The sequence below is a fragment of the Enhydra lutris genome, unplaced genomic scaffold (assembly GCF_002288905.1).
Source record: "Enhydra lutris kenyoni isolate GAN:26980312 unplaced genomic scaffold, ASM228890v2 scaffoldscaffold9, whole genome shotgun sequence".
Lineage (NCBI taxonomy): Eukaryota > Metazoa > Chordata > Mammalia > Carnivora > Mustelidae > Enhydra > Enhydra lutris.
In genome coordinates, this window is record NW_019154093.1 from 65,687,024 (window position 1) to 65,700,437 (window position 13,414).

The 13,414-nt window shown below is 36.4% G+C and overlaps 2 protein-coding genes across 3 annotated transcripts in view; one reads left to right on the top strand and one right to left on the bottom strand.

Annotated features, from left to right (window-relative positions):
• Positions 1-9,793, top strand: part of LOC111143265 (tRNA methyltransferase 13 homolog) — a 23,045-nt gene extending 13,252 nt beyond the window's left edge. For both annotated transcript variants that reach the window (XM_022496888.1, XM_022496889.1), the window contains 3 exons: positions 3,327-3,401; positions 6,498-6,930; positions 7,231-9,793. In XM_022496888.1, coding sequence (XP_022352596.1) covers positions 3,327-3,401; positions 6,498-6,930; positions 7,231-7,426 — 704 coding nt within the window. In that variant the 3' untranslated portion in view covers positions 7,427-9,793. The remainder of the gene's footprint in view (positions 1-3,326; positions 3,402-6,497; positions 6,931-7,230) is intronic.
• Positions 7,456-13,414, bottom strand: part of LOC111143266 (leucine rich repeat containing 39) — a 21,309-nt gene continuing 15,350 nt past the window's right edge. Inside the window, exons 6-9 of the mRNA XM_022496890.1 lie at positions 12,847-12,992; positions 11,979-12,131; positions 10,687-10,826; positions 7,456-7,707 (exon numbers count right to left, since the gene is read on the bottom strand). Of these exons, the coding sequence (XP_022352598.1) occupies positions 7,652-7,707; positions 10,687-10,826; positions 11,979-12,131; positions 12,847-12,992 (495 nt within the window). The 3' untranslated portion in view covers positions 7,456-7,651. The remainder of the gene's footprint in view (positions 7,708-10,686; positions 10,827-11,978; positions 12,132-12,846; positions 12,993-13,414) is intronic.

The following is a 13,414-nucleotide window of genomic DNA, read 5'->3' on the forward strand; positions in this document are numbered from 1 at the left end:
GTCTCATCCTCCTTCACTATCCTGGGTGGAAATTTCTTTTTCCACATCTTTTCCCACATTTTCCTCTGTTGATTTAGTTTTTTCGGGCAGAGCACCTAGTCCTATAGCTTCCTGAGAAACAGTGCATTAGAGATAAATGTGAGACCTTGCATTGTCCGGAAACATCTTTTATTTTACACTTGACTTGGCTGGGTATTTGTATTTCTAGGTTGAAAATCATTTTCCTTTAGAATTTTGCAAGTTCTGTTTCACTAGTATTATTTAAAAGTTCAGTGCTATTCTGAATCTTGGTCCCTTGTACTTGAGCTGCCTTTTTTTTTTTTTTTTTAAATGTATAGGTCCTTTATCCTTAGTGTTTAAAATTTTCACAGTAATATACCTTCCTATGGTTGTTTTTATCCGCTTTGCCTGACGCTTTGATTTATACCAGTGGTTTTCAGTGGAGGCTGCTTTGTCCTTCAGGGCGCATTGGCCATGTCTGAAACACTTCTGGTTGTCATAGTAGTAGGCATGCTGCTGACATCTAACAGATACAGACCAGAGGCCTGCTAAATATCCTATACGGTATGGTAGAGCTCCCCAAAACAAAATTATTGGGGTCAAAAAGTCAGTAATGCTAAGGATGAGAAATCCTGATTTAGAGATTCTAGTGCTCTCAGCTTTCTGGGTAATTGCCTTGCATTCTTACAGTATAGTTACTAGACCTGCTGGGGTGGTTTTCTACTTCTCTATGTTGTCTTTGGTCTTTTTCCTATACTATCTAAGATTTCCCCAACTTAATTTCTTCTCTCATAGTTTTAATTTCTAAGATGTTTTTCTCTGAGTTTACCTTTATTGTTGTATCTTGTTCTTTTTTATAATTATAATATCTTTCTGAGGATATTAATAATGGTTTTTTAGATTTATTCTCCCTTCGTTACCTGTTTTCACAATTTGTTCTTTTCCATTTGTTTTGGTCTCTTGACTTTTGAGGCTGTCCTCAAACATCTGGTGCTCCTTGATGGTGTGTTCTTAGAATTGAGGGACTCAGAGCTCTGAGTACTCAGGTGGAGTTGTTTGAGCTCCACTTTGGGGTGATCTGCCTAAGATGTGATCTTTCCACTTGGGAAGGTCACATTCAGCAGAGAAGATTCTTCTGATCACCTGCCTAGAGGGTAAAGGTCTGATTACCAACATCTTAGGACCCTGTGGGGAACAAAAGCTAGGGAAATTAGTATGCACACTCACTGACTCCTGCAGTGTTGCCATACTTCAACTTTCAACTTCCCATTGTCCCTCAAGCTGCTGTCCTCCTGTTCTACTAGCTCCAGAGAATTAGTCTAGTCTTTCACCACATGGGAAAGAGGTAGCTACCAAGGAGCTATGAGGTGGGGATCTGACTATTAAACAGACTTTCCACCAACACTCTCTATTGTAGCTACTCAGCTCTACTGCCAAGGTACCTGATGCCCCTAGTTCTTGAGTCTTTTGAAGGTTTGTGGAATAAATTTGGTTGAGTCACAGCCTTTCCCACTTTTGTCTCCTTTAGTTCTCTTTCAGATTTTGTTGAGTTTATACCTTTTTAAAAATCCTTTTATCCTCATTTCGGTGGAGTTTTAAGAGGGAGTAAACTAGATATTTGCATTTACTCTACCATCATTTCCCAGAAGTTCCTCTGCTCTGTTTTCCAAGCCCAAAGAAATAGGAGAGAGAGGGACACCTGGGTGGCTCAGTCGGTTAAGAATCTGCCTTCAGCTCAGGTCATGATCTCAGGGTCCTGAGATCGAGTCCCGCATCGGGCTCCCGGCTGAGCAGGGAACTCTCCCTCTGCCGCTCCCCCTGCTTGTGTGCTCACTCTCTCTCTCTGACAAGTAAATAAATAAAATCTTTAAAAAAAAAAAAATCTCTTTTTAAAAAAAGAAAAGAAAAGAAATAGAGAGGGGAAATAAGGTAATTTTTAAGCATAAAGCAGAAGGGCTTTCTTAGACATCCTTTCCCTTCACCCTAATTGATGGTCAGTTTCTTGAACTACCTTAATTTAAACTTCTATATTTGCTGACACAGGCAAACTATTCCACTTGGTACCATTTTCTCCTGGCATATAATATACTAACATTTGAAAGCAAGCAATAGAACGGTTGAAATATTTACTAAGTACCTGCATTGGACTGTTGACTATGATAGATGCTGTAGCTGGATTTGTAGCAGGAAGCATACTTTACATTTCAGAATCTTATAAAAAGGAAAATAAATGGTGGGTGGGGTGAGGCCATACCACAACTGTGATATATTACATCTTACTGCATTACCTGTGGACCCTTTTTTTTTTTTTTTTAACTTTTTCAGGACTGTTATGAATATTTTTTTTTATCTTTTTAAAATTTTTTAAAAAATTTATTTGGCAGAGAGAGAGATCACAAGTAGGCAGAGAGGCAGGTGGGGGGAAGCAGGCTCCCCACTGAGCAGAGAACCCGATGTGGGGCTCCATCCCAGGACCCTGAGATCATGACCAGAGCTGAAGGCAAAGGCTTAACCCACTGAGCCACCCAGGCGCCCTGAATATTTTCTTTTTTTTTTTTTTTTTTTTTTTTTAAAGATTTTATTTATTTATTTGACAGAGAGATCACAAGCAGGCAGAGAGGCAGGCAGAGAGAGAGGAGGAAGCAGGCTCCCCTAGAGAGCAGAGAGCCCGATGCGGGGCTTGATCCCAGGACTCTGAGATCATGACCTGAGCCGAAGGCAGCGGCTTAACCCACTGAGCCACCCAGGCACCCCATATTTTCTTTTTTTAAAAAACAAGTGAAAAGCTAAGATAATATCGTATTTTTGAGCGTCAAGAAACAGTAAAGTCTATAGTTTAATTAATACTGAATATTGTATTTTATAATGTTATTCATAAATGTTTATCATATATATTATTTGTTCAAAATAAATCTTGTAGCAGGGGAAGCTTTGACTTCTTTTATCGATGAGTTAATATTTAGCAGAGTAAGGCTTATACAGGGGAAAGTCCTGAGTCAGTATAGAAGAAATAATACTGTCCCAAAAGTCAAGAAACTTTACCTTGGGAGGAGAGGCCCCACCAGGGGCAAGAGGGAAATAAAGGGGGGAAAAAGAAGAAAGAAACTTTAATTTTAATTCTGGCTGGTCAGCAGCCCTCTGTGTTGTTTATCAGGTCACTACATCTGTGAGTCTCTTATTCCACAGCTATAAAGTGAGAAGTTTTTGTTTGAGTCTCTTTCAGCCCTTAAATTCAAAGATATAAATTAGTTCTGTTTTTCAGGAGGCCTTGGTAATGTCTCATCTCACAAGAATGCTAACTTGGTTCTTATTTCCTTTTATTTCAGATAAGATTCCTTTGCTAAGCAAAGAAAAACTACCTGTGGTAGGAATTGGAAAGCATCTATGTGGTGTAGCAACAGGTATGTAAACATACTAATAATCTATATGAACACACTAAGTTTTAGCTTAACATGGTCCCAGTCATTGAAATAGTCTCTTGAGTTAGTTTATATCACATATGCTTACAACTCATTAATCTTCATAGTAGCACTGGCCCTATGTTAGATCAGATACAGAGTTTTCTTATTTATCTGCTTATTTTGGCCAGGATGAATCAAGAGTGTTACATGTAAATACTGAGATATTTAGATGTAAATAGACTTAAAAAGACTTAAAGCTTTTTGGGTTATATTTCAACCAAAAAAGAAACAAATCATTTATGGAAACTGTATGATTCTACTCCAGAAGCTACTGATATTTTCAAGAAGTTGCTTGGGAAGGACTCTGAAACCTCTAGTCTAGAAGATGATTATACGTACCAGGATTCTGGGGAAAACGAAAAAAGAAATATTAGATAAAAAATAGAAGATGTCTTATTTTAGCACATCCATCTGTTAGGTGTAGCATGGTAAGGTAGAAAGAGCACGGGCTTTGAAATTGGATAGTCTGGAAATCAACTGTGCTGTGTAACCTTTGCAAATTACTTAAACTTTCTGAGCTTTGGTTATCTCATCTGTAAAACAGAGATAACATATAATTTACCAGGTTATATGTAAATGTCTGGCACAGATTAGTGAATGTTAATTATTATTACATCTCCCTGGCTCCTGCTGGTTTCATCAACTTGGAAATTGGAGCCTCCATTAGACATTATTCAGGTTGGCTGGGAAATGGCTTGTGTTGTCCTTCATGGTTTTTAAGATGACTTTTGTGTACCTTATATCATTTGACCCTCATAAGAGCCTTCTGGCATAAACCAGTTCTGTCCTGGGAAAAGGGAAAAAAGCGCATTCATTTACTCTTACCCATCTGACCCAAGTTTGTCAAAAATATAATCTATATTGTCCATTTTCATTGTTCCACACACTGTCCCCTCTTAAGTCACTCTGTCTGAATTTTTCCTTCATCCCTCTTATTCTTATCTTACTGAAAAATCTCTGCTGTAGTTGCTTACCCTTTTTTAAAATTTTTATTTATTTATTTTTTTAATTTAAGTAATCTCCACACCCAGCGTGGGGCTTGAACTCATGCCCGCGAGGTCAAGAGTTGTATGCCCTTCAGCCTAAGCCAGCCAGGCATCCTGGTTGCTTGCCCTTCTTGAAATTTTCCTTCCTTCTCTATTGTGACATTCTTCTTTCCTGGTTCTTCTACTACATCTATGCCCTTCTTTCTCTCGTGGTCTCCTTCCACTACCTGTTCTTTAATTATAAATATTTAGACCTCTTGGCTACATACCTAATATGTCTTTTTTTTTTTAAAGATTTTTATTTATTTATTTGATAGACAGAGATCATTAGCAGGCAGAAAGGCAGGCAGAGAGAGAGGGGTTAAGCAGGCTCCCCAATGAGCAGAGAGCCTGATGCGGGGCTTGATCCCAGGACCCTGGGATCATGACCTGAGCCGAAGGCAGAGGCTTTAGCCCACTGAGCCACCCAGGCACCCCCATACCTAATATGTCTTAAACTCTTCAGTAGCTCCTAATACTTAGAGCATAAAGTCTAAGCTCTTTAAGAGGACGACCGGCTGTCAGTCTGGCCCCTGCCTTCCAGCCTTTGACGCTTCCTGCCTGCAGCTCTGCTGGTCAGCAAAAGGAAATCCTGTGTACTTTTCCCATGTACTGTACTGTGTCAAGTTCTGATTTCCTTCAAGTTCTGTTTATCATAATCCCATCCACATATCTTTACTTTATGATATTTTAGTTGTCTATTATATAATTCTAGCTCTCCCACTATGCTGTGAATTTTTGGCACACAGGGAGTGTTCCTAACACAACGGTTGGCATATAATAGAAACAGTAAGCATTTCCGTGAATGAATGAATAATCTTGACCACGAATTTGCTGTGTTTCCTAGTCCCTTTCTTTGGTATGTCATTTTGTCCTTTAAGTTCTTTGTAAAGGAGGGGTTAAAATAGATTGTTAAAAGCTCCTCCTGACTCTAAAATAACTTCATTCTTCTAATAATTTTTCTGTTTTATTCACATTTCTGAAATTCATTTACTTAAGTCCAATATAAATAAAGCTAACTTGAATATATTTTGTCAGTTAATAATAGTTTATGAAAATCCCTTTCTCCCAGTGTTTATTGACTTCAACTCATATATTGAATTAAATTTGCTAGTAAAATACTAAGTCATTTAATAGTCACTGGTGACATCTTAGGGTAATAAAATTTCAAAATATGTTTTTGATTGAATAGGCACAGCATGCTGGCCTAATCAGACAGAAAATATGTTTTCTGGGTTTTTTTGTTTGTTTTACAGTATATATTTGGGGTCTTCCCAGTATTATCAACCATAGAGCAGTCTTCACTGGGAAATAGTCATAGTCATCAAAAAATCTATTTGTTTAGCTTTTAAGTTTAAAACTCTTTTGAAAGTGAAATACATCTACCTGGACGTTTATATATATAGTCATCATTACATTCACAAAGCTTGCACGTGAAAGGCATTCTGTAGTTAATGAATGCACAAGTACATAAGGCTGCTCAGTGAGGCCTACTTTCCACAGAATGACTCCCTCTTACCAACTCTTCAGCTTCTCAGGATTTGCTGTGAATATTATATGTTTCAGGACTGACACCTAACATCAGTCTAAGCAGATGCTAAGCAGATGCCTTTTCCCTCCATTCTTCTTTGGGTTTCTTAAGCTCAAAACTTCCTGGAATATAAGTGTAGATAGATCAGTGATTTTTTTCCTATTCAAGTCGTTTCCTCAGCTAGAGTAGGAGAAATGAGAGCCAAGTTGATTAGTTGGACTAAAAGTTTTTACAGACTGTAGAACTTAAGCTTTAGCCATTTTTGGGGGGGACGTAGAATAAATCAGTGAAAATGAGATGCTAATGAGAAAACGGCAAATGTGAGCAAAATTGATAATTCATGGAAGAATTCTTACAAGTATAAAGCTAAACAGGTTTTTTGTTTTGGGGTTTTTAGAAACCATACTGCTGAATAAATGTAAAAAATACTTATTTTTAAAGATGCTGTGGTTTGGGGGGGCCACATAATTGTGTTTGCAGATCTTGCATTACGATGTTTGGTTGAAACCTATGCTGCCAGTTGTGAGGAAAGGAATGAAGAACCTTTAGCCAAACGCATAAAGAATGATAAAACAGGAAAAGAAATTAACACTGTGGCCAAGAAAGGAAATGAGAAAAATGTCCCAGAGAAGTGGAGCCCTGTGGCTGGCATTGTTATTGCACTCTGTTGTCACCACAGGTGTGATTGGAGACATTATGTGGGCAAAGAGTATTTCAGGGCTCTAGGCCTTGGAGCAGTGGAATTCCACTACTTCCAGCGAATGAGTAGTTGGGCGACTTGTGGGATGCGAAAAACATCTTTGGAAGCCTCCAGTCTCAGCACAAAGAGAAAAGATGAGCAGAACGATGACAGTGAAGAGCATGACGACGGGGGATGCCGAATCACAGATGAAAGCAGTGGGAGTGCGCCTGGGTAAGTGACTTCTTGGAAATGCATGACACCAGGGCAGAAATGTTTTGTTATTGCTGGACTTTCTTTTTAGATAAATGTCCCCAGGAATCTGTTCATGAAAATGCATTTTACCATCCAATTTTAGAATACATTAAAATACACTTTTATTGTGGCATAAATAAAACGTCTTTTGGAAGCATGGGATGTAGCACCTAGTATATTGCAGGTTACTTCAGAACTTATCAATACATAGTAGTGACTAAAATAACTTTTTGTAAACTTTTACAAATTTTAACAATGTTTTGTATTTATTCGGTTTAGGTTCCTTACTGTTGAAGAGAAGAAGAAAATAGGGCATCTTTGTAAATTGCTGATTGACCAAGGCCGAGTCGAGTATTTACAGCAGAAAGGATTCAGTCCTGCTTTACAGTATTATACAGATCCTCTGGTGTCTTTGGAAAATGTATTGTTAACTGCTTTACCAAATCATTCTTCATCACCAGAAACAACTGCTTAATGGAAAGAAATTGTGAACATCTGTCTTCCACCAAAAAAAAAATTTTTTTAGTTGTATTTTTATATTAATGAAATATACTTTACGTAGTAGAGATGTGAACTTTAAAAAATGTTGTGGCCTCACTGAACTTTGGTAATAGCTTTGTTTTTTACTTAGAAGTCCAAATGTTAGCAAATTCACCAAATTCTCAAAGTAATTCTCTTCAGCAGGGCATCTTGAGTTATATTATCCATCAGTATTTACAGAGATTGGTAAAGTAGTTGAACAGTTGACTTGGTTATCTGAAACACACATAACACATCAATACACAACTAGCACATTAGCTTTCTATTTGTATTAATTTTGGAAATTTATTGTCCTTTGGTTTTATTTAATACTTTTTACTTCTCAAGTTCAAGATGTATATGATCAATTGTCTGTACCAAGGGCCTGTCTGAGAACTTGACTTATATATGGGTTTTTTTGTCCATTCTAATCTGGAAAGTATAATCAATTGTGATTTTTTTATTCCTAATGCAAAGAAATTCAGAGATGTTCACAATCATTAATGAATTCACCTTCAGATTACCAGAGCCATATATGTATTTATGTGTTATCTGAATTTATCCATGACAAACAGCAAAACTGAAGAGAAGGTTTTCAAGGGAAATAAACTGTTTCACTTCATTTTTTTAATTGAATAATTATCTAGTTAGAACTTCCAAAAAGATAACTTATAAACCTCATTCACAAATTAAGTTGAAACTTGAAATAACTTCTGAAGTTAATTATCACATCTTTTAAAAGGACATTTTTATACATATAAGCACAATTATAAGTATATTCTCTCCTTTTGAGAAAATAATTTGGAATAAAATGGAAATTAGATAATGAAACCAAAAACCACCTCACACTTAGGCCTTATTTAATGTATAAGCAGTTTCTATGCACAAGCAAATATTAAGCCAAACATATAGTTAGGACTGTTACTGTCTTCATGTTATACTTCATGTATTTCTGTCTTTATTTGTAAAAATTGTCTTAATCATTGGTACCTTTGCCAAGACAAAGATCCGAATTAATAATTTTAGATACTATAATGATATTCTTAGGTAACTTTTTTATCCTATATATAGACTTATGATCACATGAATTGTAAAATAGAAGCCTAACGCATTTTGAATTCCTGGCTTTTCCACTTTAATCTCCTATGTTTTATAAGACTACCTAGGTTCAGATCCTTCCCTACCATCTCAGTGTATGACCTTGCACAACTACTTAATCTCCTTGTGCCTCAATTTCCCTTTTTAAACTGAGGATGATGAAGATAATAATAATACTACCTACCTCACAAGGTTGTTGTAACAAATGAGATGACACGTGTAAAATACTGAAAACAGCTCCAAGCACAGTGTAAGTACTTAATAAATACATTAGTAATACTAATTCACAAATCTATTTTTAATAACAATAGGCAAACTTGGTTTAATTATCTCTGCTTAAGTTATAACTTTGTTCTCTTTTTATAAGTTCTGTGCCAAATATTATTAAAGTAAGATAGTTTGGATTATTTCTCAAGTTCATTATTCATGCTGCCCAATCAAGAGAACATAAATAAAGGTAGTATACATCATTTGATAATTTGCGTGATTTTATTGGGTCAGGCAATGCTAATTTGTGTCATACCATCTGTTTTGCATCATTTAACAATTTATGCCAAGGAATAAAAAATATTCTACAACAGGCATAATCTCAATTATGTTTCACAAAACATACACATACACTCAATAGTTATAATAGTCCTGTGCCCATTTAGCTTCATGATGTTTCTGACAATGGTACCAAGTACTTTATGGACAGATGAGCTTGTCCTTCAACAAGCTATAGGTCAAGATTCTTGTTTTCCCCAAACTTATTTCCCTTAAGATACCATAAGAAAGTAACTATGTGGGATATGTATATTGCTATTCCTTGACCTGCCAAATTTACAGGGACAGTAAACCCGTTCTTGAACTTTCAAATTCATCCAAACAACTACTTCTTCCCACATGTCCCACAACTATGTCAGATTTCCTCATCTTCCACTTCTGCCACCTCATCTCAGCATCACCATCCATCCAGTTGCTCTAACCAAAAACAGATTAATCTTGGGGTCTTCTCATTTCCCATCATTCATTCACCAATTCTATCTACTACCTGGTTTTTTATGTATTTATACCCCAAACAAGGCCCCAAACTGTAACTTTACTTGTCCCCCAATCTATTTTTCCCTGCTGTTGTTTCTGTAACCTGCTACCACAGATCAGATGACCATTTCCTATTATCTGCCACTGGATGTTAATAAAAAATGATTTATTCTAGCTAAAACACTGTCATTTGCTTGGATTATACTCCTTCCCCAAAGCAACTATGTGAAGATAAATTATATTTGAACTTTGATTCAAAAACTCTTTATGTTTTAGTGCATTATAAAACTATGATTTCTATTACTGTACTATTGTTTCATTAGTTTTATTAATAGAATTATCTCTTTGGCCTCTTCTAATCTTGGTTTAAGTTAAAGGCTTTCCTTCAGTGAAAAAGTGGTTTAATTCTTAATTATCAGAGACTGAATGATTGAAATCTATATATCAAAACCTCACATTTTAACTATTGGCTAAAAATCTATGTTCTCTTAATATTTCTCATTCCTAGGCAAAATAATTGTATTGCTATTTGTGGACTATAGAAAAAGAGGAAATGACAGGGAAGATAATGAAATATATGACAAACTGCTAGAATGAGGTAGTGAAGCTTTAAGAATCACATCTTCAGGGACACCTGGATGGCTCAGTTGGTTAAGCATCTGCCTTTGGCTCAGGTCATGGTCTCAGGTTCTTGGGATGGAGCCCTGCTGGCTGCCTGCTCAGCGGGGAGTCTGCTTCTCCCTCCCCCTCTCTCCCAAACCCCCTGCGTGTGCTCTCTCTCAAATGAATAAATAAAGTCTTAATAAAAAATAAAAGAGTAACATCTTCATTCACTTGGTTGTGCTTCAAGTATTTGGCTAAAGAAAAATTTATTTCTTGTCACCACTAGAAGAACTTTCAATACCTTTACAACTTCTCTCCAAGCCTTTCTCAAAACTGAACAGATTGGAATTTTTTTTTCCTCCCACAATGTTGACCAAGAGACAAAATTTGACAGAAAAGATAAAATGGAATGAGAAATCCATAAAGGAATTTATATATATATATACATTCCTCTATCAAATATTTGATGTGTATTATATAAAAAAGCCATACCTGCTCTTCTCCGGGACTCTTGTATATATGCATGCATAAACTGAAGGCCAAATAATTCCTGTTCTTCTTCTTCTTCTGTGCTTTCACTGGGAGGAAGTGTTACTTCCACTTTCAATGGGTTGTCTCTGAAGTTGACAAACCTAGTAGTTCACCAAAAAACAGTATTTTTATAGATGCCATAGAAGTGTACATTTATTTCCCTGGAGAAAGATCAAATGGTAATATACTAAATTACTTTTTTTTAAACTGATTTCAGTAACCGAACATTTTGGTAAAAATGTAATAAATCTTAAGAATCTTCTAAGAGTGTCGGAGTGCCTGGATGGCTCAGTGGGTTAAAGTCTCTGCCTTCGGCGCAGGTCATGGTCCCAGCGTCCTGGGATCGAGCCCCGCGTCAGGCTCTTTGCTTAGCCGGGAGCCTGCTTCCCTTCCTCTCTCTCTGCCTTCCTCTCTGCCTACTTGTGATCTCTGTCTGTCAAATAAATAAAATCTTTTAAAAAAAAAAATCTAAGTTTCTTTTCGAGAAGGGGAAAAAAAACACTAGCTTTAGACAACTCATTGTTAAAGCTTATTGAAGTGACTTTTGGTCCCTTGCATGTATTTAATATGAAGTTTAGCTTCCCAGAGCAATTCCAGTGCATTTCGAATATACAATTAATGCTATGACCTTGAAGTTTCTGCATATTATATAGACTTGTGTCTTATATATCACTGTATCTTCATCAGGTACAGGACTCAGCAGCTCCTGAATAGGTGAATGAATGAATGGATGAATGATTTTGTTATGGGAATTGTGGGATTTGATGTGAATTCTCACATCTTGTGTTCTCTGTCAGGAAACAAAATTTTGGAAGGGAGACATTTGAGGGAGTTCTGAGAGTAAATAACTTAGTAATAACGTTTTATTTATTCTATCTGTAACATAATTGCCTGTGTCCACTGTAGTCATTTAGAAGGAAAATAAGCACTATTTTTATGCTTTTGATTTTTATTTATAGATGAGGTTTGTTACCAGTTGCAAAGATGATTTTCATAAAAATGTCACCAGCCAAGCGCATTCCTAAAAGCTCACAATCCTAGTATGACTTTTGTTTCAAGGATTCTTCCTTGAATAATTTTGGCCAGTATTACATGAACCCTACTTATAAATTATAGGATTTCAAAGTTGGAAAATTTTTTAAATGTATTCATTCATATGAATGAGAATTCAAATCTACTAATAACAATTTCTCTGTATTACTTTGTTCTGCCGCCAGAAAGGAACAGGTCAGTTCTATGCCTACAACTTTTACCTCAGATTGGTCATCTCTTCCATGCACACTGGAATATCTTGCAGTTTATTGTTGCTGAGAACAAGAGTACCCAGATTTTTCATATTGCTGATTGTTTCTGGCAAGCATGTTATTTCATTCCGTTGTAGCCATAATGTATGTAGACTCTGCATTCTAATTAAAAGAGGTTTTGCGATTAATCATACATGATATGAAAACCCTGGTTCTTACTACCTAAAAAGAAACAAATGTCATTTTTTATAACATCTCTTTTAACCGGTGTACCAGTTGACTTAACTGACTTCACATTACCTGATTATTAGGGAAACTGCATTGGAGGGTTAATCCCTACAGTACACTTCTCAGCATGTAGTGGTAGAAAGGAAACCAACACATTTTATAATTCTTCACTATTCTCATGGGATTTCTGAAAGAATGACTATAAATATTAAACAGTCTGAACTAGAGGGTTAGGAGAAAATTCAGAAATTATTAATCTGCCTAGCTGGGCAAGGCAAGTACGCATTATGGCAAACAGCCTGGACTCTGGGCCGGGCTGCCTAGGTTCACACTATAGTGCGATCTTGAGCAATTTAGCTAACATCTCTACATTAGTTTCCTCTTCCATTTGTAAGTCCCAGAGGGCCTGGCATGCACTAAGTAATGTTACTGCACGTATTCATGTCAACACGTTGAAGTCAGACAGCCAGTTTTTCTCTCCAAAGCCCTTATATTTAAGTAAATGAAAATATTGTTTAAAAGTAGCATATTTAGTACTACATGGATCTCTTGTGATTGATTACACTTGGGTTCCCCTTTGTTTCATCTGTTATTTATTATGGATGGCTTCAACACATCTGCTAATAGCACAGAAAATCATATACTTTACCTTTCTATAGTATCAGGAAGTTGTGCAAGTCTGTTGCTTCCCAGGTCAAGCCATTCGAGAGCAGGCATGTTCAACACTGCCAGAGGGATTATAGTGAAGTTGTTCATACTCAAATCAAGGTGCGTAAGCTTTAACAAATTGCTGAGCTGAAGAGGCAAGCAAGGGTTTTCAAAATGAATGTCCGCAATGTAAACTACTAGAACACTCACATTGGTAGAGCTGTTTCACATCAACGAATGTTCACATTACGCTTGGGCTTTTCTTAGTCCTAGTCATCCACAATAACTTTGAAATAAAAATAAATCTAAATAACCTCCACAGAATTGAAAAACTCTTATAGAAAGCTCATCTATTCAAAGAAAATTTATCTTCCAAATACCCAAGATCCAGCCTTTACAGAACCTGCTTGTGTTTGCATTTTCCTTTCATCCTACATTTGAGATTTGTATGGGAAAACCCAAACTTCAAAATAATACTTATCTTTATTGAACCCTCTTTTTTGTACCTGATGCTTTAAGTATGCTATCTCAAACATAGCACTTACTGTTGGGTAATTTTATTTTTTCAA